This window comes from Homalodisca vitripennis, chromosome 5 (assembly GCF_021130785.1).
Source record: "Homalodisca vitripennis isolate AUS2020 chromosome 5, UT_GWSS_2.1, whole genome shotgun sequence".
Lineage (NCBI taxonomy): Eukaryota > Metazoa > Arthropoda > Insecta > Hemiptera > Cicadellidae > Homalodisca > Homalodisca vitripennis.
Window position 1 is genome coordinate 126,071,571 of NC_060211.1, and position 25,810 is coordinate 126,097,380.

General features: G+C 36.6%; 1 protein-coding gene across 1 annotated transcript in view; it reads left to right on the forward strand.

Moving 5' to 3' along the window:
- The window catches only part of LOC124362829 (transient receptor potential-gamma protein), a 346,796-nt gene that overhangs the window by 246,452 nt on the left and 74,534 nt on the right, over window positions 1–25,810 (forward strand). The window contains exon 3 of the mRNA XM_046817664.1: window positions 19,012–19,190. Within this exon, the coding sequence (XP_046673620.1) occupies window positions 19,068–19,190 (123 nt within the window). The 5' untranslated portion in view covers window positions 19,012–19,067. The remainder of the gene's footprint in view (window positions 1–19,011; window positions 19,191–25,810) is intronic.

A 25,810-nucleotide genomic window follows, 5' to 3' on the forward strand; every position in this document is an offset into this window, starting at 1 on the left:
TCTAATTATTATGTAACATAATGACGATGTTTAGGGACTAGAACCTGACGTTTAATAAATTCGATTCATATATACGTCATTATGTCAGGGAATATGGACATTTTAGGTGGATCATTCATTCCATCAAGCCCTTAACTTTATTCGGATGTTGCTGCACGGTATTTTACAGGGTTTCTGCTGAAACTCCGGTATAACCAACAGTGAAAAATTCGTTATCCATAAAATTTCTTAGGTAAGATATGGGTAGTTCTTTGCTCTCTGATTTGCTCCTACAGGATAGGTTCCATATAAACCTCAATATGGACCGTCAGCATCATTACAAAGCCAAACATGAAAAGCAAATCCGCACGAATAGCCTTAAGAATCATATGATAATAGCCACATTGGGACCGAAACTTGCAATGCATTGTAGGATGAGGAAGGGGGGGTTAAGGGCTGTTGTGATCTCACTCAGCAGTGCCTAGGCTTCACTCTCTTAGACACTTGGTTATTAATTATCTCATAGTCTGTAGTATTATTGCGCCACACATAGCAATGCGACGGGACGAGTTGTACAGTCGATGCCAGAAGGTTTAATCTCAGCTTGTACAGTTGTTGTATGAGGAAGGGGGGGGGTTAAAGGCTGTTGTGAGCTCACTCAGCAGTGCCTAGGCTTCACTATCTTACACACTTGGTTATTAATTATCTCTTAGTCTGTAGTATTATTGTGCGGACACATAGCGATGCGATGGGACGAGTTGTATAGTCGATGCCAGAAGGTTTAATCTCAGCTTGTACAGTTGTTGTATGAGGAAGGGGGGGGGGTTAAAGGCTGCTGTGAGCTCACTCAGCAGTGCCTAGGCTTCACTATCTTACACACTTGGTTATTAATTATCTCTTAGTCTGTAGTATTATTGCGCCACACATAGCAATGCGACGGGACGAGTTGTACAGTCGATGCCAGAAGGTTTAATCTCAGCTTGTACAGTTGTTGTATGAGGAAGGGGGGGGGAGGTTAAAGGCTGCTGTGAGCTCACTCAGCAGTGCCTAGGCTTCACTCTCTTAGACACTTGGTTATTAATTATCTCATAGTCTGTAGTATTATTGCGCCACACATAGCAATGCGACGGGACGAGTTGTACAGTCGATGCCAGAAGGTTTAATCTCAGCTTGTACAGTTGTTGTATGAGGAAGGGGGGGGGGGTTAAAGGCTGTTGTGAGCTCACTCAGCAGTGCCTAGGCTTCACTATCTTACACACTTGGTTATTAATTATCTCTTAGTCTGTAGAAATATTGTGCCACACATAGTGATGAGATAGGACGAGTTGTATAGTCGATGCCAGAAGGTTTAATCTCAGCTTGTACAGTTGTTGTATGAGGAAGGGGGGGGGTTAAAGGCTGTTGTGAGCTCACTCAGCAGTGCCTAGGCTTCACTATCTTACACACTTGGTTATTAATTATCTCTTAGTCTGTAGTATTATTGTGCGGCACATAGCGATGCGATGGGACGAGTTGTATAGTCGATGCCAGAAGGTGTAATCTCAGCTTGTACAGTTGTTGTATGAGGAAGGGGGGGAGGTTAAGGGCTGTTGTGAGCTCACTCAGCAGTGCCTAGGCTTCACTCTCTTATACACTTGGTTATTAATTATCTCTTAGTCTGTAGTATTATTGTGCGGCACATAGCAATGCGATGGGACGAGTTGTATAGTCGATGCCAGAAGGTTTAATCTCAGCTTGTACAGTTGTTGGATGAGGAAGGGGGGGGAGGTTAAGGGCTGTTGTGAGCTCACTCAGCAGTGCCTAGGCTTCACTCTCTTATACACTTGGTTATTAATTATCTCTTAGTCTGTAGTATTATTGTGCGGCACATAGCAATGCGACGGGACGAGTTGTATAGTCGATGCCAGAAGGTTTAATCTCAGCTTGTACAGTTGTTGGATGAGGAAGGGGGGGAGGTTAAGGGCTGTTGTGAGCTCACTCAGCAGTGCCTAGGCTTCACTCTCTTATACACTTGGTTATTAATTATCTCTTAGTCTGTGGTATTATTGTGCGGCACATAGCAATGCGATGGGACGAGTTGTATAGTCGATGCCAGAAGGTTTAATCTCAGCTTGTACAGTTGTTGGATGAGGAATGGGGGGGAGGTTAAGGGCTGTTGTGAGCTCACTCAGCAGTGCCTAGGCTTCACTCTCTTATACACTTGGTTATTAATTATCTCTTAGTCTGTGGTATTATTGTGCGGCACATAGCAATGCGATGGGACGAGTTGTATAGTCGATGCCAGAAGGTTTAATCTCAGCTTGTACAGTTGTTGGATGAGGAAGGGGGGGGAGGTTAAGGGCTGTTGTGAGCTCACTCAGCAGTGCCTAGGCTTCACTCTCTTATACACTTGGTTATTAATTATCTCTTAGTCTGTAGTATTATTGTGCGGCACATAGCAATGCGATGGGACGAGTTGTATAGTCGATGCCAGAAGGTTTAATCTCAGCTTGTACAGTTGTTGGATGAGGAAGGGGGGGGGGAGCTTAAGGGCTGTTGTGAGCTCACTCAGCAGTGCCTAGGCTTCACTATCTTACACACTTGGTTATTAATTATCTCTTAGTCTGTAGTATTATTGTGCGGCACATAGCGATGCGATGGGACGAGTTGTATAGTCGATGCCAGAAGGTGTAATCTCAGCTTGTACAGTTGTTGTATGAGGAAGGGGGGGGGGGTTAAAGGGCTGTTGTGAGCTCACTCAGCAGTGCCTAGGCTTCACTATCTTACACACTTGGTTATTAATTATCTCTTAGTCTGTAGTATTATTGTGCGGCACATAGCGATGCGATGGGACGAGTTGTATAGTCGATGCCAGAAGGTTTAATCTCAGCTTGTACAGTTGTTGGATGAGGAAGGGGGGGGAGGTTAAGGGCTGTTGTGAGCTCACTCAGCAGTGCCTAGGCTTCACTCTCTTATACACTTGGTTATTAATTATCTCTTAGTCTGTAGTATTATTGTGCGGCACATAGCGATGCGATGGGACGAGTTGTATAGTCGATGCCAGAAGGTTTAATCTCAGCTTGTACAGTTGTTGGATGAGGAAGGGGGGGGAGGTTAAGGGCTGTTGTGAGCTCACTCAGCAGTGCCTAGGCTTCACTCTCTTATACACTTGGTTATTAATTATCTCTTAGTCTGTGGTATTATTGTGCGGCACATAGCAATGCGATGGGACGAGTTGTATAGTCGATGCCAGAAGGTTTAATCTCAGCTTGTACAGTTGTTGGATGAGGAAGGGGGGGAGGTTAAGGGCTGTTGTGAGCTCACTCAGCAGTGCCTAGGCTTCACTATCTTACACACTTGGTTATTAATTATCTCTTAGTCTGTAGTATTATTGTGCGGCACATAGCAATGCGATGGGACGAGTTGTATAGTCGATGCCAGAAGGTGTAATCTCAGCTTGTACAGTTGTTGTATGAGGAAGGGGGGGGGGGTTAAAGGCTGTTGTGAGCTCACTCAGCAGTGCCTAGGCTTCACTATCTTACACACTTGGTTATTAATTATCTCTTAGTCTGTAGTATTATTGTGCCACACATAGTGATGCGATGGGACGAGTTGTATAGTCGATGCCAGAAGGTGTAATCTCAGCTTGTACAGTTGTTGTGTGAGGAAGGGGGGGGAGGTTAAGGGCTGTTGTGAGCTCACTCAGCAGTGCCTAGGCTTCACTATCTTACACACTTGGTTATTAATTATCTCTTAGTCTGTAGTATTATTGTGCGGCACATAGCAATGCGATGGGACGAGTTGTATAGTCGATGCCAGAAGGTTTAATCTCAGCTTGTACAGTTGTTGGATGAGGAAGGGGGGGGGAGGTTAAGGGCTGTTGTGAGCTCACTCAGCAGTGCCTAGGCTTCACTATCTTACACACTTGGTTATTAATTATCTCTTAGTCTGTAGTATTATTGTGCGGCACATAGCGATGCGATGGGACGAGTTGTATAGTCGATGCCAGAAGGTGTAATCTCAGCTTGTACAGTTGTTGTATGAGGAAGGGGGGGGGGTTAATGGCTGTTGTGAGCTCACTCAGCAGTGCCTAGGCTTCACTCTCTTATACACTTGGTTATTAATTATCTCTTAGTCTGTAGTATTATTGTGCGGCACATAGCGATGCGATGGGACGAGTTGTACAGTCGATGCCAGAAGGTTTAATCTCAGCTTGTACAGTTGTTGTATGAGGAAGGGGGGGGGGGTTAATGGCTGTTGTGAGCTCACTCAGCAGTGCCTAGGCTTCACTATCTTACACACTTGGTTATTAATTATCTCTTAGTCTGTAGTATTATTGTGCGGCACATAGCAATGCGATGGGACGAGTTGTATAGTCGATGCCAGAAGGTGTAATCTCAGCTTGTACAGTTGTTGTATGAGGAAGGGGGGGGGGTTAATGGCTGTTGTGAGCTCACTCAGCAGTGCCTAGGCTTCACTATCTTACACACTTGGTTATTAATTATCTCTTAGTCTGTAGTATTATTGTGCGGCACATAGCGATGCGATGGGACGAGTTGTATAGTCGATGCCAGAAGGTGTAATCTCAGCTTGTACAGTTGTTGGATGAGGAAAGGGGGGGGGAGGTTAAGGGCTGTTGTGAGCTCACTCAGCAGTGCCTAGGCTTCACTATCTTACACACTTGGTTATTAATTATCTCTTAGTCTGTAGTATTATTGTGCGGCACATAGCGATGCGATGGGACGAGTTGTATAGTCGATGCCAGAAGGTTTAATCTCAGCTTGTACAGTTGTTGGATGAGGAAGGGGGGGGAGGTTAAGGGCTGTTGTGAGCTCACTCAGCAGTGCCTAGGCTTCACTCTCTTATACACTTGGTTATTAATTATCTCTTAGTCTGTAGTATTATTGTGCGGCACATAGCAATGCGATGGGACGAGTTGTATAGTCGATGCCAGAAGGTGTAATCTCAGCTTGTACAGTTGTTGGATGAGGAAGGGGGGGGAGGTTAAGGGCTGTTGTGAGCTCACTCAGCAGTGCCTAGGCTTCACTCTCTTATACACTTGGTTATTAATTATCTCTTAGTCTGTAGTATTATTGTGCGGCACATAGCAATGCGATGGGACGAGTTGTATAGTCGATGCCAGAAGGTTTAATCTCAGCTTGTACAGTTGTTGGATGAGGAAGGGGGGGGGGAGGTTAAGGGCTGTTGTGAGCTCACTCAGCAGTGCCTAGGCTTCACTCTCTTATACACTTGGTTATTAATTATCTCTTAGTCTGTAGTATTATTGTGCGGCACATAGCAATGCGATGGGACGAGTTGTATAGTCGATGCCAGAAGGTTTAATCTCAGCTTGTACAGTTGTTGGATGAGGAAGGGGGGGGAGGTTAAGGGCTGTTGTGAGCTCACTCAGCAGTGCCTAGGCTTCACTCTCTTATACACTTGGTTATTAATTATCTCTTAGTCTGTAGTATTATTGTGCGGCACATAGCAATGCGATGGGACGAGTTGTATAGTCGATGCCAGAAGGTTTAATCTCAGCTTGTACAGTTGTTGGATGAGGAAGGGGGGGGAGGTTAAGGGCTGTTGTGAGCTCACTCAGCAGTGCCTAGGCTTCACTCTCTTATACACTTGGTTATTAATTATCTCTTAGTCTGTAGTATTATTGTGCGGCACATAGCAATGCGATGGGACGAGTTGTATAGTCGATGCCAGAAGGTTTAATCTCAGCTTGTACAGTTGTTGGATGAGGAAGGGGGGGGAGGTTAAGGGCTGTTGTGAGCTCACTCAGCAGTGCCTAGGCTTCACTCTCTTATACACTTGGTTATTAATTATCTCTTAGTCTGTAGTATTATTGTGCGGCACATAGCAATGCGATGGGACGAGTTGTATAGTCGATGCCAGAAGGTGTAATCTCAGCTTGTACAGTTGTTGTATGAGGAAGGGGGGGGGTTAATGGCTGTTGTGAGCTCACTCAGCAGTGCCTAGGCTTCACTATCTTACACACTTGGTTATTAATTATCTCTTAGTCTGTAGTATTATTGTGCCACACATAGCGATGCGATGGGACGAGTTGTATAGTCGATGCCAGAAGGTGTAATCTCAGCTTGTACAGTTGTTGGATGAGGAAGGGGGGGGAGGTTAAGGGCTGTTGTGAGCTCACTCAGCAGTGCCTAGGCTTCACTCTCTTATACACTTGGTTATTAATTATCTCTTAGTCTGTAGTATTATTGTGCGGCACATAGCAATGCGATGGGACGAGTTGTATAGTCGATGCCAGAAGGTTTAATCTCAGCTTGTACAGTTGTTGGATGAGGAAGGGGGGGGAGGTTAAGGCTGTTGTGAGCTCACTCAGCAGTGCCTAGGCTTCACTCTCTTATACACTTGGTTATTAATTATCTCTTAGTCTGTAGTATTATTGTGCGGCACATAGCAATGCGATGGGACGAGTTGTATAGTCGATGCCAGAAGGTTTAATCTCAGCTTGTACAGTTGTTGGATGATGAAGGGGGGGGGGAGGTTAAGGGCTGTTGTGAGCTCACTCAGCAGTGCCTAGGCTTCACTCTCTTATACACTTGGTTATTAATTATCTCTTAGTCTGTAGTATTATTGTGCGGCACATAGCAATGCGACGGGACGAGTTGTATAGTCGATGCCAGAAGGTTTAATCTCAGCTTGTACAGTTGTTGGATGAGGAAGGGGGGGGAGGTTAAGGGCTGTTGTGAGCTCACTCAGCAGTGCCTAGGCTTCACTCTCTTACACACTTGGTTATTAATTATCTCTTAGTCTGTAGTATTATTGTGCGGCACATAGCAATGCGATGGGACGAGTTGTATAGTCGATGCCAGAAGGTGTAATCTCAGCTTGTACAGTTGTTGGATGAGGAAGGGGGGGAGGTTAAGGGCTGTTGTGAGCTCACTCAGCAGTGCCTAGGCTTCACTATCTTACACACTTGGTTATTAATTATCTCTTAGTCTGTAGTATTATTGTGCGGCACATAGCGATGCGATGGGACGAGTTGTATAGTCGATGCCAGAAGGTGTAATCTCAGCTTGTACAGTTGTTGGATGAGGAAGGGGGGGGGGGAGGTTAAAGGCTGCTGTGAGCTCACTCAGCAGTGCCTAGGCTTCACTCTCCTAGACACTTGGTTATTAATTATCTCTTAGACTGTAGTATTATTGTGCCGCACATAGTGGCTTAATATATTTAATAATAGAATTTTTAACTGCATTCAACCATCTATAACCTATACAAGTAAGAACGAGCACCAATAATTTAGATAAGACCTTATATATCTCCTTTACTTAAGAGTCGGGCTTAATGAGATGACCTTGAGTTCTGTCCTTTAAGAACAACGTGACACTTCAGACACATTTAGGATTTTAATTGATAAAACTATTAGAAGTCTCATTCTAAAGTTATCATTAGTACGCATCCCCACGTTTTAACATTATTAAGTGTATATTTTTGTATGTTGAATGACTACATTTAAAAAAATCAAATTTTTCCATATGGTCAATAGAAATCTCGAAAAAACTAAATACGTGGGTATGTTTAATTTTAATATCGGACATATCATAATTTTAATATAAGACATCTCCCATAATTCTACTTTAGCTGCTTTAGCACCAGCTGTAACATTTTTTTTTTTTGTTTTAACTTAAATGCACTGAATATTATAGTTCCATTCCAAATTAGGTATATATATATATATGATAGATATAGGTATATGCTGTTTTATATACGACTACCTACTTGAGTATCGCATGCACATAGACTTGTATTGTTGATTAAGAAAAAAAATTAATGTTGAAGCTAATAGGAAATCTGTTACACGCATATTAATTTAAGGTAATTACAAAAAAACACGAAAATTTAAACCATGTTGAAACTTTCAGTGATATTTGTTTTATTTTTCACATAAAATGCTATTATATCATAGAAGTTTTAACTCATTAAACAAAAAAGCTTGCTACAACAAGCAGTTAACCTTTATTGGTGTTTTTATTTTTACTGCAACAGTTGTACTTGATTAAATTCGGTTGGCTGTTAAAGAGTTTTTTAATTTGCTACAACGTATTAGCATTGTTTTGCATTGTGCACACTTGTACATAGTGCTCAAAGACTGTTACGACTATAAAAAGTATTACAGGAAATGCTCTCGAAATATTTAAATACATTTAAATGTAGTGACTTTGAAAATAAATTCCGTTTCCAAAGTATGTGAAATTTATTTAAAGTAAAACTAGTCCTATTTTTAACTAAATATATAACTTTTTTCTTATGAATATGCGTAAAGAATTATTATAAAAAAATGGATGCTTAAACATGTTACAAACTATCAACTTTTGATTTTACACCAATGTCAGACTTCTACATTTATAAAACATAAAATGCGATGTTATTGTTAATTATTGTTTAATAGTATATTTACTTTTACTGCAACTGTTCTTTAATGCAAAGTGAAAAATGTATATCTAGAGTTTAATCACTAATTGTAATATTATGAACACACAAATCATTTATTTCATCAAAACTTTAGTGACCACTTGCTGAAAATTCACTTACAATTGATTTTATATTGAAGTAATCTTTCATATAATTTTGAAAAAGGGTGATTAAAACTTGTATGTATATCTACAAAATAAAGAGAGGGAGGATAAAGTAAAGATATTTTGACAAAAATCTATTTATGGATGAAACTCACTTAATTCCACTACTAGTTTATAAGGCTGACTCCACTTTACATGTGATATAAGGCGGGAGGCCAAGATGCAGCTGGTGCGGGAAGTGTTACAGCCTCGTACGCAGCCAACCGCGATATTAGCTCAGGGATTAGAACCATCTTTAGAACCACTCTCTGCAACATCGAGTTTATTAGGTCTGATCTCTTAAAATTAAAGGGGAAGTAAGAACACTATTACTTGCTTCAGATGCTTGAAAAGGATATCCCAATTAAACGTTGAAGTCTGACATTTACAATTTAGCGTTATATAAATTGATTTCCTTTTCCTTCCAAACATTGTTTTTCGAAATATTTTAAACATCGAAATTAATAAAAATTCCAACTGCGTTTGTCAATCGTTTTGGTAAATGTTTCTAATTTACAAGGTATTAATAAAAGATTTCGCTTATAGAAATTTTCCATATTTAAACGATCAGTAAAATAAAAAGTATTATTCTGGATATATGTATGATAAATAAATATATATATATATATATATATATATATATATATATATATATATATATATAAATTATACATGACTTTGTCTGGAAAGCAAAGCTATCAAAAAGGCGTAGTGAAACTCATCTTAAATAAGAATCTACAAAAAGTCATGTGGTGGGAGTAAATTGTTATGTCTATACAATATTATGTGAAGTATAAGTCTCAGAATAAAATGACAGTGAATTTGCAATTTTCACTGTAATTTTAATTATAATAACGGTTTTTTACTCAAAAGATTGGCAAATCCTTATCGACGAAATAGACCACAAGGGATGTACACTGAAAACCTTTAATACACAGGTATTAAACGTATAATTTATATTCGTTTAATTTTAGTACATACTAGGAACAATTCTGACGCGGGTGATCCCAAGAACTAAATAAGTAATATAATGTTAAATGGTTTTACCAATTAATATTGCTGTTTATTTATGAAAATTAAATGAGTAATTTAATATAAGCTTTTAGATGGTATTTTCAGATTGTACATCGGATATATGCTTTGAGTTGCATAAAATGTTTCTAGTATGTATGAAAAAGTTAGAGGTTTTCCTTTACTGACTGGCGCAGTACTTACTGATATTAATAAAGTACTTCCGCAATGGCAGTGTCTGAGTTTCATTAGATTGTTGAGGAGACCATCGATGAAGAATTGATGGAAACCATATTTAGGTTTGTGGAGTCCTTAAGAAGGATTGCTAGTTTGGATTGGTATCATCCAAACTAGCAAGATCTTCTACGACATGAAGACCTAGGTTACTGAGTCTAAGAAATTTGTTAGCTTCCCTCTTGTACTTATCAGCCTTTAGTTTTATTTGAAGCCTGCAAAGCAATACTCTTCTGAAAAGCGACTCATTGCACTTCAAGACTCTTAAGGAACTGCTGGTGGCCATTGAAGAATTTGATGATAACCAAGTGCCAGTAAGTACATAGGGTATGTTGAAAACCATAAATCAGCTTGAGGTTCACTGTGATCACGGAAGACCGTCGTAACCTCTGAGTAATAAATAGCAAAAACAGTATGTATGTAATGGCTTCCCAATGATGGTAAGCCGAAAGTCAGGCATTTTAATTAGATTTAAGTCCAATGTCACTGACAATATTTTGAAAGGATTCAGCGTGTCACTAAATGTTATAATCACGATGAAGACCAAAGCTATTTAGCAATAATACTTTTTACATTACGTAATTAAATGATTTTGAATAAGTTAATCCAGATTTTGACTTGCAATCTTTTAATCCTTCCATAATAATCTAAATGGAATATATTTCTGAAACCATCACCATCATTAAAATCATTGGAGGAGACCACAAACTTAAGTAAATAACTCCAAACTCCACTATTCAGTGTTACCATAATATCCGTGGACATCGGCCAAAATCCAATTAATTATTTTTATTCTGGACTTGGCCCAACGTTAATGGTCAGTTCAAATTATCTGATCATTTATCAGTATTCTAAATTACAATTGCTCAGTTTTTTACACAGCTGACCGAAAATACAATGAGTAATATGAGTACTTTGTGTCACCAAAGATTTAACCCCCTTCAAAAGAATTTATTTTGAAATTTCCCCTGAAAGTGCTTATGCTGATTGCATATAGAAGCAATAATTACTCTTTTAGTTACTTATATCCTTCAGTGCATCTTAATGTCAGTATCTGTTTAAAAGAACACTACGAGGGAAAATCGAGTATACAGGGTGTTTGAAAAGTATGGGTACGGCTTAATATTTTAAAAACAATAGGAGATAACATCTATAAACTTTGCACAGTGTCATATGGCTATGTAAACTATTTTTCCTTGCTATTACCATGACATGCCAACCATGGGGGGACGGCCCACAGAGGAAAACATGGAAATCTTAAATTGAAGCATGGGTCGAGTGATTTATTGGTATTTATTGCGGCGTTTCACTCTACTAACCAATGTGTTTTCACTGACTTTTTTTAATTAGCAAATTATGTCATAAATTTATAAACACAATAAATAAAACACAATAAATACCAATGTTTTTTAGTTTTATTTATTGTGTTATAAATTTATGACATAATTTGCTAATTTAAAAAAAGTCAGTGAAAACACATTGGTTAGTAGAGTGAAACGCCGCCTACCGCATCAGAATACGACGATCCAGTCAGAAATGGCAGCGCATAATGTACTTCACAATATGTACCTAAAACAAGCCGCCATTTCTGATTGGATACACCTTTTGAGATGCGGTTTGCGGCATTCAACTCTACTAAGTGAGCTCTTTCAAATGAGGTATCACTCGACCCATGCTTCAATTTAAGATTTCCATGTTTTCCTCTGTGGGCCGTCCCCCCATGGTTGGCATGTCATGGTAATAGCAAGGAAAAATAGTTTACATAGCCATATGACACTGTGCAAATTTTATAGATGTTATCACCTATGGTTTTTAAAATATTAAGCCGTACCCATACTTTTCAAACACCCTGTATGAAATACAACATCTTCATTATGGATGATTTTAATCTTCATTGTTATACTACATAAGTGATTCTTTTCCTCGAAATCTAATTTTTATAAGACAAACTAGATCCATTTTAATATTCGTGGATCGAATATCATGATTTATTATTTTTTCCAGGATATTGAGGTCAGATACCCTAGATACTCGTATCAGCATTTTAACTATATTAATCTACCCTGGATCTGTTGATATGTGCTTTCATTGGATCTGTGCATTTCAGTTGACTAGAGAATTCTCCTGAATTTGGTTTATACCACTTTCCATCCGGGGATTTTTTAGGTTTATACAACCATCTTTCATTTTAAAATCTATAACAATATGCTTTTTTCTCTTTTATCGGTACTCCTGTTGAGATTTACAACCTATATTAGCGATAAAAACTAAATGTTCAAATACACAAAGTAGTATTCAGCCAAATTATTGAATTTGCTGAAATAGAAACGTTCTCTTCATAGAAACGTTAAGCGTTCTGGAGTTATAGGTGAATTACTCATTCTATTCTGAGGAGGGAGGTAAAAGTAGAACTGGTCTGCTGCAGAAAACTATATTCTAAAAATGTTGAAAACTACTTTGAATATGAAACGGCCAACTTATGGATTTAAGGTAACCAGTTTAGCAAGGGTTTTTCAAACCTTCAATATTAATGACTGGGTAGTCAATGACGCCACTGTGTTGTGCTAAAGGTTGTTTACTACCCATACAAACACATACATATACTTTGATGATCTTAGTAAACAGGATTTTCTTTTAATTCGTATGGCTTTCGAATAGCTTGACCCTGTTCAGTCTGCAAATGATAACCCAAATATTCGCTCAGCTAGTAAGACTGACAACACAATCATGGAAGGTCCCCATGTTAATGCTGTGTTCATTATGGAAGATGTATCCGATGTCGTATCCCTAAGTGTTACTATGTAGTGTTGGGACACCCCCCCCCCCATTACCCCTTCATTTGTGGAAGACATCCAATGAGAGGAGGGGTCTTATAGATTTTGCTTTGGATTTCAAAGGATTAAATTCTCAATTTGCTATTGATCTTTTTATTACTTCTAATATCTTTGGAAACCATTTAAAAAACATATCGATTAGTAAATAAGATTTTTTTGTTCTAATTATAGGACTTGTTATCAAATTCAATACCCTAAACGCTGAGTACAATTGTCTTTTCAGAATTCAAACAATCAATCAATCAATTTTTATTGCAAAACACAATTCACATGTATAGCAACCGTCAATATCAAAGTATCAGAGTATTAAATTTTGTACATTCTCACCACATCAGGATCACACTCAAACGTAAAAATCAACATTCATTCAACTTTCATTCATTTTCCAATTTTCCACCTATATCGCTGAAGTCAATCTCATGATTGGGCAATCTCCCAGTCAAATGCCAAAAACTCGGTAACATTATAAAAAGCTTGGGACGCTAAAAAGCGTTTCAAACGAGTTTTGACCACCTCGGGTGTTACGGCATTCTTTATCCAATTGGGCAGCTTGTTGATGAAGTGAACACCTGCTTGTGAGGGCAGATGTTCGTTAACTACCGTTCAGTGTCTATCAGTTCGGTAGTTTCCCCTGCCTCTGGTTTCATACGAATCTTGGCTACTAGCCATTGCACATTTAGACATTCAGAACAGAGTTGTTTCGAAAATGTAGAGACTTGGCAGGGTCAACAGCTGCAATGTTTTGAAGGTTTCTCTACAAGACTCTTTGAAATTCAAATTAGCGATTATTCGTATCGCTCACTTTTGCAACTTGAACACTTTCGACGACCGGGTGTTTTGCGCTGGCACCCCACAATACCACTCAGTAGGTAGGATGGGGGTAAATCAAGCCATAATACGCAGTCATCAGAACCTGAGTCGGGTAATACTTGGGTAATGACCTGAAAACATAAATATCTGACGACGATTTGGTAAAAACATTGTCCATACGATCATTCCATGTTAACCCTCGATCTAGGTGCATTCAAATTTCTTTCGTAATTGAATCTACCAACATGATGGCAGAGCCACATTTTGGATATACAGGGGTGTTCTGAAAAAAGGTTGCCCATAAGTCAGGGCGTGATTCCTCACATCAAAATAAGAAAAAAAAAGGTCTAATTAACATAGGTCCGAAAATGCTTAGTTACCAAGTTATACAGGGGTGAAAGATTTTCGTCTGAATTTTAGTTCCCCTGCTGCAACGAAGCCCCTACGGGTATTTGTTGGCTGTTAATTAAGATGTACAATTTAGCGTACTTTATGTAAAATGAAACTGAAAAATTGAATATAAAACCGTTTCCAGACCTGTAGCTACAGTACAGTAATTTTTAAGATATGTGACGAAATACGCAAAAACTTGGTCCCGAAAAAACAAGTTACATTTAGGTTTGAAGCAGATTTACTATGTTAAATGTTACAATAAACACAAAAATTTTTTCACGGTACTTGTAAAAAATTTAATTTCGAAGAGAAAGATGTAAATAAGTCTATAATAGACAAACGCAAACTTTAAAAAATAATCCTTAATTACATACAAAACGCATGAAAAAATAGACAAAATTTGTTAAGCTCTCTACAAATGTAATATTGAAATTAAAACAGCTGTTTTATTAAAACAAATTAATGAGTTTACTATTTATTTTTTTATCAAGTAAATATTTTTTAACAATCATTACATTATCATACATAAAAAAGTTATCTTGAATTATCATTCAACAAAAAAGTTACACTTGTCCTATAAAAACTAACCACGTCACAGTAGATGTTCAAAATTGTTTCCCCTCATTCAAAACACAAGCATCCAGCCGTCTTCTCATAGACTGCCGAACTCTTTCGAAGATCCCAGGTGTCTCACGTAATCCTTTGAATCCCATTAACAATCCTTATTCGCAACTCTTCTATGGTATCCACAGGCGAGGTCGTAGACAAGCGTCTTTTAAATGACCCCATAAGAAAAAAGTCTAGAGGATTGAGGTCAGGTGACCTTGCAGGCCATGCTACTGGGGCTTCCTCGACCAATCCATCTGTTTGGATATGCTTCATTTAAAAATTCTCTTACTTGTAATGTGTAATGAGCTGGAGCTCCATCCTGCATGAAACCACATGTTGTTGCGTGTGTATAGTGGCACATCTTCGAGTAACTCATTCAGATTAGTCGTCAAGAAATGTAAATAATTTTCACCATTGAGCGTATCAGGTAAAAAAACTAATAACAATTTTATCACCCAGAATAGCAGCCCATACGTTTATAGAAAAACTTGATATTGGTGACGGTTCTCTGAAATAGCACGTGGATTTTCAATTGCCCACATGTGAGTATTGTGGGTGTTAAGAATAGCCATTCTTGAAAATTTTGCTTCATCAGTAAAGATAATGTAATTTAAAAAATGTGGATTTCTGCACCTTTGGATAAGCCATTGGCATAGCTGAAACACGAGGAAAGTAATCTCGAGGCAAAAGAGCCTGGACCCTTTGATAGTGATAAGAATGCAACTGCTGCTCGTGTAAAATCTTCCAGACAATTGAATTACTAACACCGAAATCCAAGGCTAGTTCTCTAGTACTTCTTCCAGGATGATTCTCTATTTCGTCCAACACGCCCTCCTCCAATTCAGCTGTACAAGTTGTACGTGGCCGTCCTGATCTACCAACTTTTTCCAGATTTAAAGGTTCCCGTCTCGCTTAGCCTTCTATGAATGGAAGAAAACATTTTATGAGTCGGTAACTATCTATGAGGAAAATGTTCCTGATAGAGTCGTCTAGCCGGACGACTGTTGCAATGTGCAAGACCGTACATTAAATGCATGTCTGCCATTTCACCATTAGTGTACATAATATTCATATTACCTGCCATGATGAATAAGATATTATTAGCTATCAAAAATTAACTTCATAAACGGGCACTCGCACTAACTTGTATTAAAAGTACAGATCAACACACACGCACTTAATGAGCAATGGAAAAATAGCTGCTTGTAATGTTTATTTAAATTATTATAAAACAATGTTACATTGTTAAAACATATGTTTTAAATAGAAATAATTTTGTTTCTCAAATCAAATATTTTAATAAAACAGCTGTTTTAATTTCAATATTACATTTGTAGAGAGCTTAACAAATTTTGTCTATTTTCATGCGTTTTGTATGTAATTAAGGATTATTTTTTAAAGTTTGCGTTTGTCTATTATAGACTTATTTTACATCTTTCTCTTCGAAATTAAATTTTCTACAAGTACCGTGAAAAAATATTTTGTGTTTATTGTACATTTAACATAGTAAATCTGCTTCAAACCTAAAAATGTTAACTTGTTTTTCGGGACCAAGTTTTGCGTATTTCGTCACATATCTTAAAAATTACTGTAGCTACAGGTCTGGAAACGGTTTTATTCAATTTTTCAGTTCATTTTACATAAAGTACGCTAAATTGTACATCTTAATTAACAGCCAACAAATACCCGTAGGGCTTCGTTGCAGCAGGGGAACTGAAATTCAGACGAAATCTTTCACCCTGTATAACTTGGTAACTAAGCATTTTCGGACCTATGTTAATTAGACCTTTTTTTCCTTATTTTGATATGAGGATCATCACGCCCTGACTTATGGGCACCTTTTTTCAGAACACCCTGTATATGTCGCAGAGTAAAGTTAATGACATTAGATTTTGAAGTTTTTGTTTTGAGATTGAGGCTGTTTGAAATGTTGAACGCAATTGTTGATTTTAACAAAAGTTCGTTCTTCCAAAAGAGACTTGGATTTTCCAGTAAGTGTCGTGTCATCAGCATACTGCACAACCTTTTTCCTGCATTAGTGATGACCCGATGTCATTGACATATATGAGAAACAGAATCGGGTTATGAATTGACCCCTGGGGGACTCCGTAGCTCCGAAAGCTGATTTGAAATTTGGAAAACTTCTGTCGCTTAGAAATTATAAAGTCACAAGTATGGCAAGCCTCGGATACCATGTGGTTCATGTTTATAGAGCAGTAATTTGTGGTCAACATAGTCGAATACCTTTTATAAGTCGAGAAACGCATCTAGGGTGGTATTTCGATTTTCTAATCCCTCAACAACCAAGTCGACCAGACACAGCAGCGTCTATGGTCGAATTGCCTTTCCTGAACCCAAAATGTTAATCTGAAAGTTGTTTGTGTTTATCCAAATACTGCAGCATTCTTCTCAAAAATGGGTTTTCAAAAGTTTTGCACAAAACTGGCAAAACTGACACAGGCCGGTAATTGTTTGTGGAAGTGGGATCATCCTTTTTTTAAATGATAAACTTTCGCGGTTTTAAGGAATGAGGGTAACATTCCTTGATGAAAAGACGTTTCACTAACGGATGTTCTGCTTCAACTAAATCCCAAAATAAATCGTCTTACTTACTCAGTATCGTGTAAAGGGTCATTTTTTTAGAGGACAGCCCTCCAAAACAGATTTTTCATGTTTACTATATCACAAAAAGAGGTAGCTGACCTACTAATATAGATGGACAATATTTCCAGAATAACATAGAGTTAGTGTAAAACCTATGATATCGCTGCTGATGGCACACAATCATTACTTTATACTCATTTCCTGTTTATTTATTGCTAAACTTTTTATAACAAATATGTTAAACTAAATCGTTATTTCCTTGAACGACATTTGTGATATTATTTAAATACTCCTACTTTCCTTGAGCAAAGTTTACATTAACTACGAGTTCGATAAAAGGTTTCGTTTGTGACTTTAAGTGGAAGAAAAGATGACAGTAATATTGTTATCGTTAACGTCAACGTCCTTTCACTCTGTCGCTCACCCCCACTACCCTTAACCACTCCCGTCTCAGCAGAGTTCAGCTACAATGCTCTTGTAGGCTACTTTAAGCGACAGTTAGGTTCACTGGAGTGTACCTCTACACTACCCATACTATGTTACAACCTGCATTATTCTGTTATCTGAAGGCAGCAGTCATGTTGTAGGCTCTTCACCAGTGCAAGTATAAGATACTAGCTGTTTTCCGATCCTTCGCCTCCATACATAGCTTACACCACGAGTTCAAATATGTTTCAATGATGAGCATTCTTCTAAAATAAAGGTGAATCTTAATGATATTGAAATAGATACTGATATTGTTCTTCAGATTGTTGTAATGTAATAAACATAAAATGTGGATTTCTGGTATTGCATTTCTCACAATCTGATGTGAGGTATAAATTAGTATTTAGCTTGTAAGATTGATCGATCAGTTTACTATAAATATATCGTTAGATGTTTAGTTTTATGGTTTATGAAACACTCGGCAATTTAATGATTTCTGCTTTATTTGATTACTTGATTTTGATCATATTAAACCAAAATCCAGTTTAGTTTAACACAGTTATTTTATATTATAAGATATGCATTCAACAATATATTCATATGCAAGAATCGGGAATACTTTTAAATATCATATCGGTATAAATAATACATTATTATTTATAAATATATTAATATAATACAATGCTTTCAATCTTGTACCGCTTGTGAATCAAATACACGTTATTTTACGAAGAAAACAACTGCACTTACGATTCGTCGGAAACATTTGTCAAGTGTGGTAGATATTATGATTGGATGACGTGGGAGTAGGACGTGAGTGATCTTTATAACGCGTTATATCTCGGTGAAGCTCACGTAAGTTATCTCGTACGTTATAAATGTGTCTAGGCACGTTCATACTATGGAAACAACATCGGTTCGTAGCATTCAAATTATTCTCCTTCTTTTGTAGGTATACTAGATTTGCTGGATTTGACTGACATTGTGAATCTACATACATTTGCCATATCTATGTAAGGAGTATGTATTTATGGCCTGATCGTGCCAAGATAAAGAACAATTTCCATCTCTATCGCGAGATAACCGATATAGCGGAAAGGTTTGGGAGACAACGCAATGTTTTATAGTTAGACAACCAGCCATAAATCCGACTGTATTACTCTTTGATATAAAGGATAGTATTTCAACATTTTTATATATGGTGTGGTGTTAACAGGAAACATTTTACTCCTATTTTCAGTTTTTTGACAATAGGGTGTGAACTTAGTGTATGTTTTTACCATTCTAAGATTCATGGGATAATGAGGGTGGAGATAAAGAGATGATTTTCCGATGCTAGATTCCTTCATTATAAGATCAAAATAGCTGTGATCTCCTTTAAAGTCTTATTACAACTCTTTAATACAAAAGGATAGTGTGGGCAATAAAGTAAGTTTTAGTCTCGATGGTTGTATTACATACTGCTTACTGTGCTGATTTTTGAGGTGGAGGGAAGGTGGATAAAGTACATATAACAGTGGTAACGGTAATGTATCGTGTTACAGAGAGTGCGGGTGAAGATGAAGCAGAAGCTGAGGAGGTGGCGGTGGCGCTAGAGGCCATGGAGCTAGACGTAGATGTGGAGGGCGGGTGCCTGGTGCCAGGAGAACGGCCCCTGAACATGCACCGCCCCAGCACCTGCCTGGCCACCGAGAAACCAAAACCCCTCGCTAAGAATGTCAAGGTTGGATTTCTTAAGCTTTCTTATGTATTTCAGCCCCCAATCCTTATTTCTACTAGTTCTAAGTACATCGTCAAAAACTTAATATTAATACAATTAATTAATACAATCTCATATGAAGTATTATGCTGTTCTACGCTGTTATGCCGATTTTTTAAATTGCGCTGTTTTTGGTTGAGAAATAAATAATATTGGAACTTATTTCATTCTTTCTTATATTATGGTAGTGTTTTTGGCTCAAGGTTGTATTCATACATATATTAAATATTAACGCTTAAAATGTTTAGTAATTAATCACGCTCCTATGTCAGCGAAGCTTACCATGAGGGGTCAAAATACAACACTAATGAAAACGTGGAACGTAAAATATATGAATTAATTGGTCTATAATCAAAATAAAAAAGAAGGATAGGAATAAAATATTTGAAATCTCTATCAAAAGTGACGGCTTATATAATGCTGGATGCTGCACACCTAGAGACGAAATATAAAGTCTTGTTTGCCTGTCTTACAAAGGCCGTCCAATAATTGGATTCTTAGTTCATAAAACTAAGATAACTTTCAGTCTTTGTAATACAAATTTCTTCAAAATCCGAGTCAGTTTCCGTGACATATATCTAAAGTTAGATTTAATCAAGTGAGATGAATCAATGCTGTACTATTGCTTCTTCTCTCCTCACCCCTCCGATAACAAAGACATTTTGAGTACCATTCACAATTTCTTGGAGATTATAGACAAAAATAAGTCATATACATAAAAAAATGTTATTAACTGTCAATCAGGGGGAATATGTATACACAACTTTATCATGAAGATTGGGTATTGTTTTAAAATATTATTTTTAAAACCACATTAGGATCGTTGCTCTTATTTGTACTAATAAACCCTTTTACATAAATAAGTAATTCTTACAATTTATCAATGATTACTTACAACATTTTGCTATATGAATTTGAAACAATAAATGGACAGTAAAACTTTATTGTTAATGTATTACGGTTATGTATACAGAAAGACGATTGGGTTTAAAGAAGGTGTGTTGCCAATAAATACTTATTGGTTGTGTGGCACTGGTGTGATAGACCACACGGAGGTCAATCAAGGGGTTATGTGAACTGGAAGCCGTCAGATAATACGATTATCGTAATACGAGCTCTGGAACAATATATCGGGAAACTTGTTCGCCTTGTAAGCCGGGTCCCAATCATAACCGCGCTATCTCCGCGGTTCCAACTACTGTACATTCTCCCCCTCCTCACAGCGGACTTGAGGCTTCCCATCTCGGTGACTGGTCCATTGTCCTTGTCTGTGACAAAACGTGTGAGTATGTGCTATTTATCAAATGTGCAATATTTATTATGGTTAACAGGTTAACAGTAAAGTACAATGGTTTATTTGTTTAAATAGAATCAACCACTGGACGGGTTCTAATGATCCTTTTGTTTTATTTAAAATGAATCTATGTTCAAGGAATGCTACAATCGTACTTTGGACTAAGACTTTCTATGTGTTGTGTTTAGGATAAAAGTTTCAGGACATTGAACATTGGTTATTGTAATGAATAATCAATACTGGAAATGTACTGTTTGTACTGGAAATGGAAATATCCATTTTTGAATACTTTTAAATCGAGAAATTCGTTTCCTGTAAGTTTAGTCGAGTCAGTATGATTATTCATTATGTTTTTACGATTTTATATCGTTGATATTTTATTTACAGCCATGCTTTAAAAAAGCTTAATTTCTTCTAAATTGCCGGTTTATATGACATTTTTAGTATAATTTATATTCTATTTAAATTATATACGATTGTAGAATTTTAGAAAATTTAGAATTGTAAAGGATTGTATAGTCCTTTTATAAAATATAATAAAAATATAATTTTTCCACTACCTATTTCAAAAATAGCCGATTTCATTACATGTTTAATATGATACATATGTTATTAGTATATATTTATTCACTTAAATAGCTAGTTACAAATACTACTGTTACAAATACTTTAATTCACTACAAATCTAAAATTATCTAAACTACGAGTTTGAACAAAAACTAGTTTTTTATTATATTATCTAGTAGAAGGACTGATAGTAATTACAACGAATACTTTACACTTTTGGAAGGATATATGTGTTTCTTTATGAGTTCTTAAAATATAATTACTGATAAATATATTGTATTTGCGTATTTCCTTTTTTAATTTTATATCATGGATTATTTACGTTAAATTAAGTTCTGGTTAAAAAATTATATTCCCTAAAGAGCTCGATTTCAAAAAACTTATAACTTGTATTGCATTATTAATCTTTAGATTGCGGTTCAAAAACGCGTCTTCATAAAAAAATTATATCGTTCTCTAAAAGTATATGCGTTGTAGATTTTTAATTTAAAATACCGAACAAATTTGCCACGAACAATGTCTTTAAACTACTGGTATATTATTTTAATTCCCAATTTCCAATACATCTTTTAGTTTTTTACTTTAATGACATCTTATTTTTATGAAAAAGTTAAACGTGTTATGGTTAAAGAAAGACTCTTTTCCAGAAGCGTTTTTAGTCATTTACTTTAATATTTTAACTATTTTAGCATGTTGAAACTAAATAAAATACTTTCCAAATTCCCAAGGAAACATTAGTTTAAAATTTAATCAAGACTGAATTTGCATTATGAGTTGAAGGTTCAATGAAATAATTACTTTCAACAATTTTACAGGCTATAACTAAATATTTTATTACGAATTAAATTATACTTAAAATGTTAATTAAGCTAAAAGGAGTTATGATTTTTTTTTTAATATTTCACATTGTACGAGCAATGTTATTTTTTAATTTTTTGTAGTACCCGTTTCTTTATATCGATCAGTTTCACTTCACTGTTAAGAATAATATGGCTTGCCCAACAACCATAACGTTCCAGCTTTATAGCATTATTAGTAATAAACTTGCCTTACTAACAACTTATCGTTCTACCTTCATGGTACCATTAAGTATAAACTGTTCTCACTGATAACCTTATCGATCCAGTTGCACTGCAGTTTTAGGTATAAAATATGCAAATTATAAAACACAAACACACAATACTCTATGAACTGTTTATCTCGGCCATTCATCAAAACTAATATAACTTTAAAAATAAACCTAAATTTGGAATTTCTTTAACCCCACTGTAAACCTATACGTCATTACAGAAGCGTCGGGAACAAAGAAAAAAGGTAGGAAGGGTAAGAAAAAGTACCCGGAGAGTACCGGAGCCCTCCCCAAAAAAAATTAAAATCTGGTGTTCAGAAACACCGTTTTCTTGTCAAAACTCCATGTTTTATTAGTTTAAAACAAGGGCGAATACTACACACAAAAGTGAAGTACTTAGCAAATTAATTTATTCGAGACTGAGTTCCTCTCACATTATCAGCCGCATCATATTACTAGCCATGACCGTTCTCAATGCCCAATGTATATCTTAACAAGATCATTTTGTATTATTTTGGCTAGAGTATCTCAGTTGTTGAAGATCTTTTAAATAAGCCTTTAAAATCTTACAATACCTTAAAATCGTCATTGACATTTTAAACAAGCTCGAGGACATCTGCTATTTTGACGAAACGTCGGTTTACTCGTCACTATTAAGGCAAAATATCCACCATGTTTATCATGTGAAATGACTCCTTAGTTTCCACATCACTTCAAAAGCTAGGATATCAAGTATTTTATTTTGATTCTCGTAAGAAAACCACGACCCTTTTTAGTAGCTAATCCTTTACTCCAGAGATATCTTTTGCTCTCAACTGTAAAAGGTCAAACAAATGTCTTTTGATGCCAGCTCTTAATACATGCTTAAAAGTGGCTAAATACTTAATAAGAAGACACAATACCGATAAGCGGATTACGCATTCAGGATTTGAGAATTTGCTTGGCTTGATAACTGAGCCGTAATTGGTTAAAACCATTAAAGCTCTAACAAAGCTCTTCATGGAATTCGGAATACTGTAATTCACTACTAATAAGAACATTTCTCAGAAGCTTTTATCCGGTCTATTTTGCATTTGGACAAAACCTTTAGGTTAAGCTTTTTTATATTTTAGGCAAACATACTACTTAACTGTTTCACATTTAGCATGCCAGAGTAACTACGACCAATCTTTGTACCATTCTGGTTTAAATTATCGATTTTTTCCACTTATAATCATTATTGGGTATTTAAAATAAAAGTAACAATCAATATAAGTTAGATTTCACATTGCGCCAATACCACATACGTCTGATGTTCGCCATAGAGTTTGAATAATAATTTATTTTAATGTCTATTTGTATAACCATACAGCAACTTTTAATTTGTTAAACTATTTTAATCTGTAATTTTCATCTTCTGTAACAAGGCAATACTTGTATTTATGTTTTAGAAAATATATTCTCGAATAATTAACTATTGAATTACTCTCAAGATCGTGATCAAATGTTTTGTATACCATATTTTACTGATGTGATATCCATAATACCAGAAATAGTAATAAATACTACATTCATGAAACATACAGTTACATTGTTTAATGATTGGCGTCTTTTTCCAATAAAGATTCTTTCTCAAAACTGAATAGTTTGAATAAACAAGAAATTTAGCATTAAACCTTTATATTAAAAAAATACTTGCGTTTTTTATATTATTAGGTCTTTGAGTCGTAAAGATATGAACTAAATTTCAACTTATTACAATAAGACGTTCTCAAATTAACATTTTTGAATAAAAACAATCAAGATTTTTAGTAACTTAGTAACTATCAATGTTTTAAAAGATGGATGAGACATATTGGTCATTAGTTCAAGAATAATATCTGAAAAGGTTGGTAGAGATTTCGGGGATACCGTGTACCTATACCGGGTGTCCCAAAAGCCCCACCCCCCTTTCTAACTTTTGAACGGAATTATACAAACCAATATCCTTTGCGGGGTAGTTATATAATGACAAATGATGGTTTTTGCGCTACATGAGAACTTAGCCCCTCAACCCAAAATGGGGGGTTGGGGGGTCAAGTCAGTTAAGTGTATGGGCAGGTATTTTAGAGAAATCTGTTGTAGGACCGTTTTTAGTGATGGGAATTTGAGCGGCCCACAATACTTAGAAATATTGCAACATTTTTCCTGCCATATACAACATAACGCAAGGCATTTACGATCTTTTTTCCCAACAGTACGGCGCCCCGCCTCACTATGATATAAACGTTACAGCATTCTTGGACCAGGTGTTTCCTGAGAGATGGATAGGTCAACGGGGTGCTGTAGAGTGGCCAGCTCGCTCACCCGATCTTACTCCCCTACATTTTTTCTTTTGGGGGTTTTTGAAAATAGAAGTGTACGAGACCAACCCTCAGAACCATGATGAGTTTAAGGGTGCGGATTGAAAACGCTTGCCAACTTATCACACCAGAAATGTTGGAAAACTTAAGGCATTCATTTGAATCAAGACTTTATTTTTGCCAAGAAGTAAATGGGGGCCATTTTGATCATTTACTTTGAGCTTAAATAAGGTTGAGGTAAGATTTCAACGATAAGTTTAATTATTTTAAGTTTAATTTAGCACTACTTAGTATTAAGAATAAGTCTGAGCAGATGAGTTATGAAAAATAGTGTTTTTTAGAGTAACTTTTCAATAAAACTTTGACAAGCCGTTGTTTCGTACTGGATTGAGATAGAGACCTGTAGTCTGTGGAACTGTTCTTCTTTTATAAAGACTTTAAAAATGAAGTGTCATTTGATGGGGGTTTGCATTTAAAAAGTTTGACTTGACCCCCTCAACTCCCCATTTTGGGACTTGTGGGACTTTTGGGACACCCGGTATATACCTTGACTTTCATACATATAAATCGTTCTCAGAATTATTATTAGATAAATAAACGTAAACTATTCTCCTCAATTAAAATTTCTGGTATTTTTAATATAAATTAAAAGCCACCACTTATGCTTGAATAGAGTTTATATATTAAATATGTAACAAGGACTAAATGTTTTATTTTGAGAAGCACAGTTAAGGCCATTAGAACCTCTCTGCCTTTGGTGTAGAGTGAAATGGGGTAACTCCAAGCTTTGTACAGCCACCGTTCAGGAAATACAATATCCGGCTGGTAAACAATGGACGGTGACGTCGCCTGAGGCACATACGAGTACTTGGATAGAAAATGTGGTTTGGCGAATATCAGTAAGCCAATAAAATATTAAGGGCGGTGCTGGTATTACTTGTGTGCTTCCTCACCAACAAACCAGGAGTTATCCACATCACGCTCTCCTGAAAGGGTTTTGAGTGGTTGTTGTTGAAAAAACAAATAAAAGTAATGGAGTGCCGTAGAGAGAGAGATTGAATATTGGATCAGGTTATTAGGGTAGGAGTATCGTATATCGGATATTGAACAGTTTCATATAGGTACCTCACACCGGGTGTGAGGTAGTGTCCACGTACAGTAAATTGTCTTTGATGTGGATACTGTGGTTCGATACAAGATTATTGGGATACGTGCTTAGCAGTCACGTGAAATTGGACATGCACCAAAAGAGTAGATTACGTAACTATGGTGAGAAGGGTTTATTGAATGTGAATATTGAGTTAAGCTCCATTTCACCCTCCGCTTCGTGCAG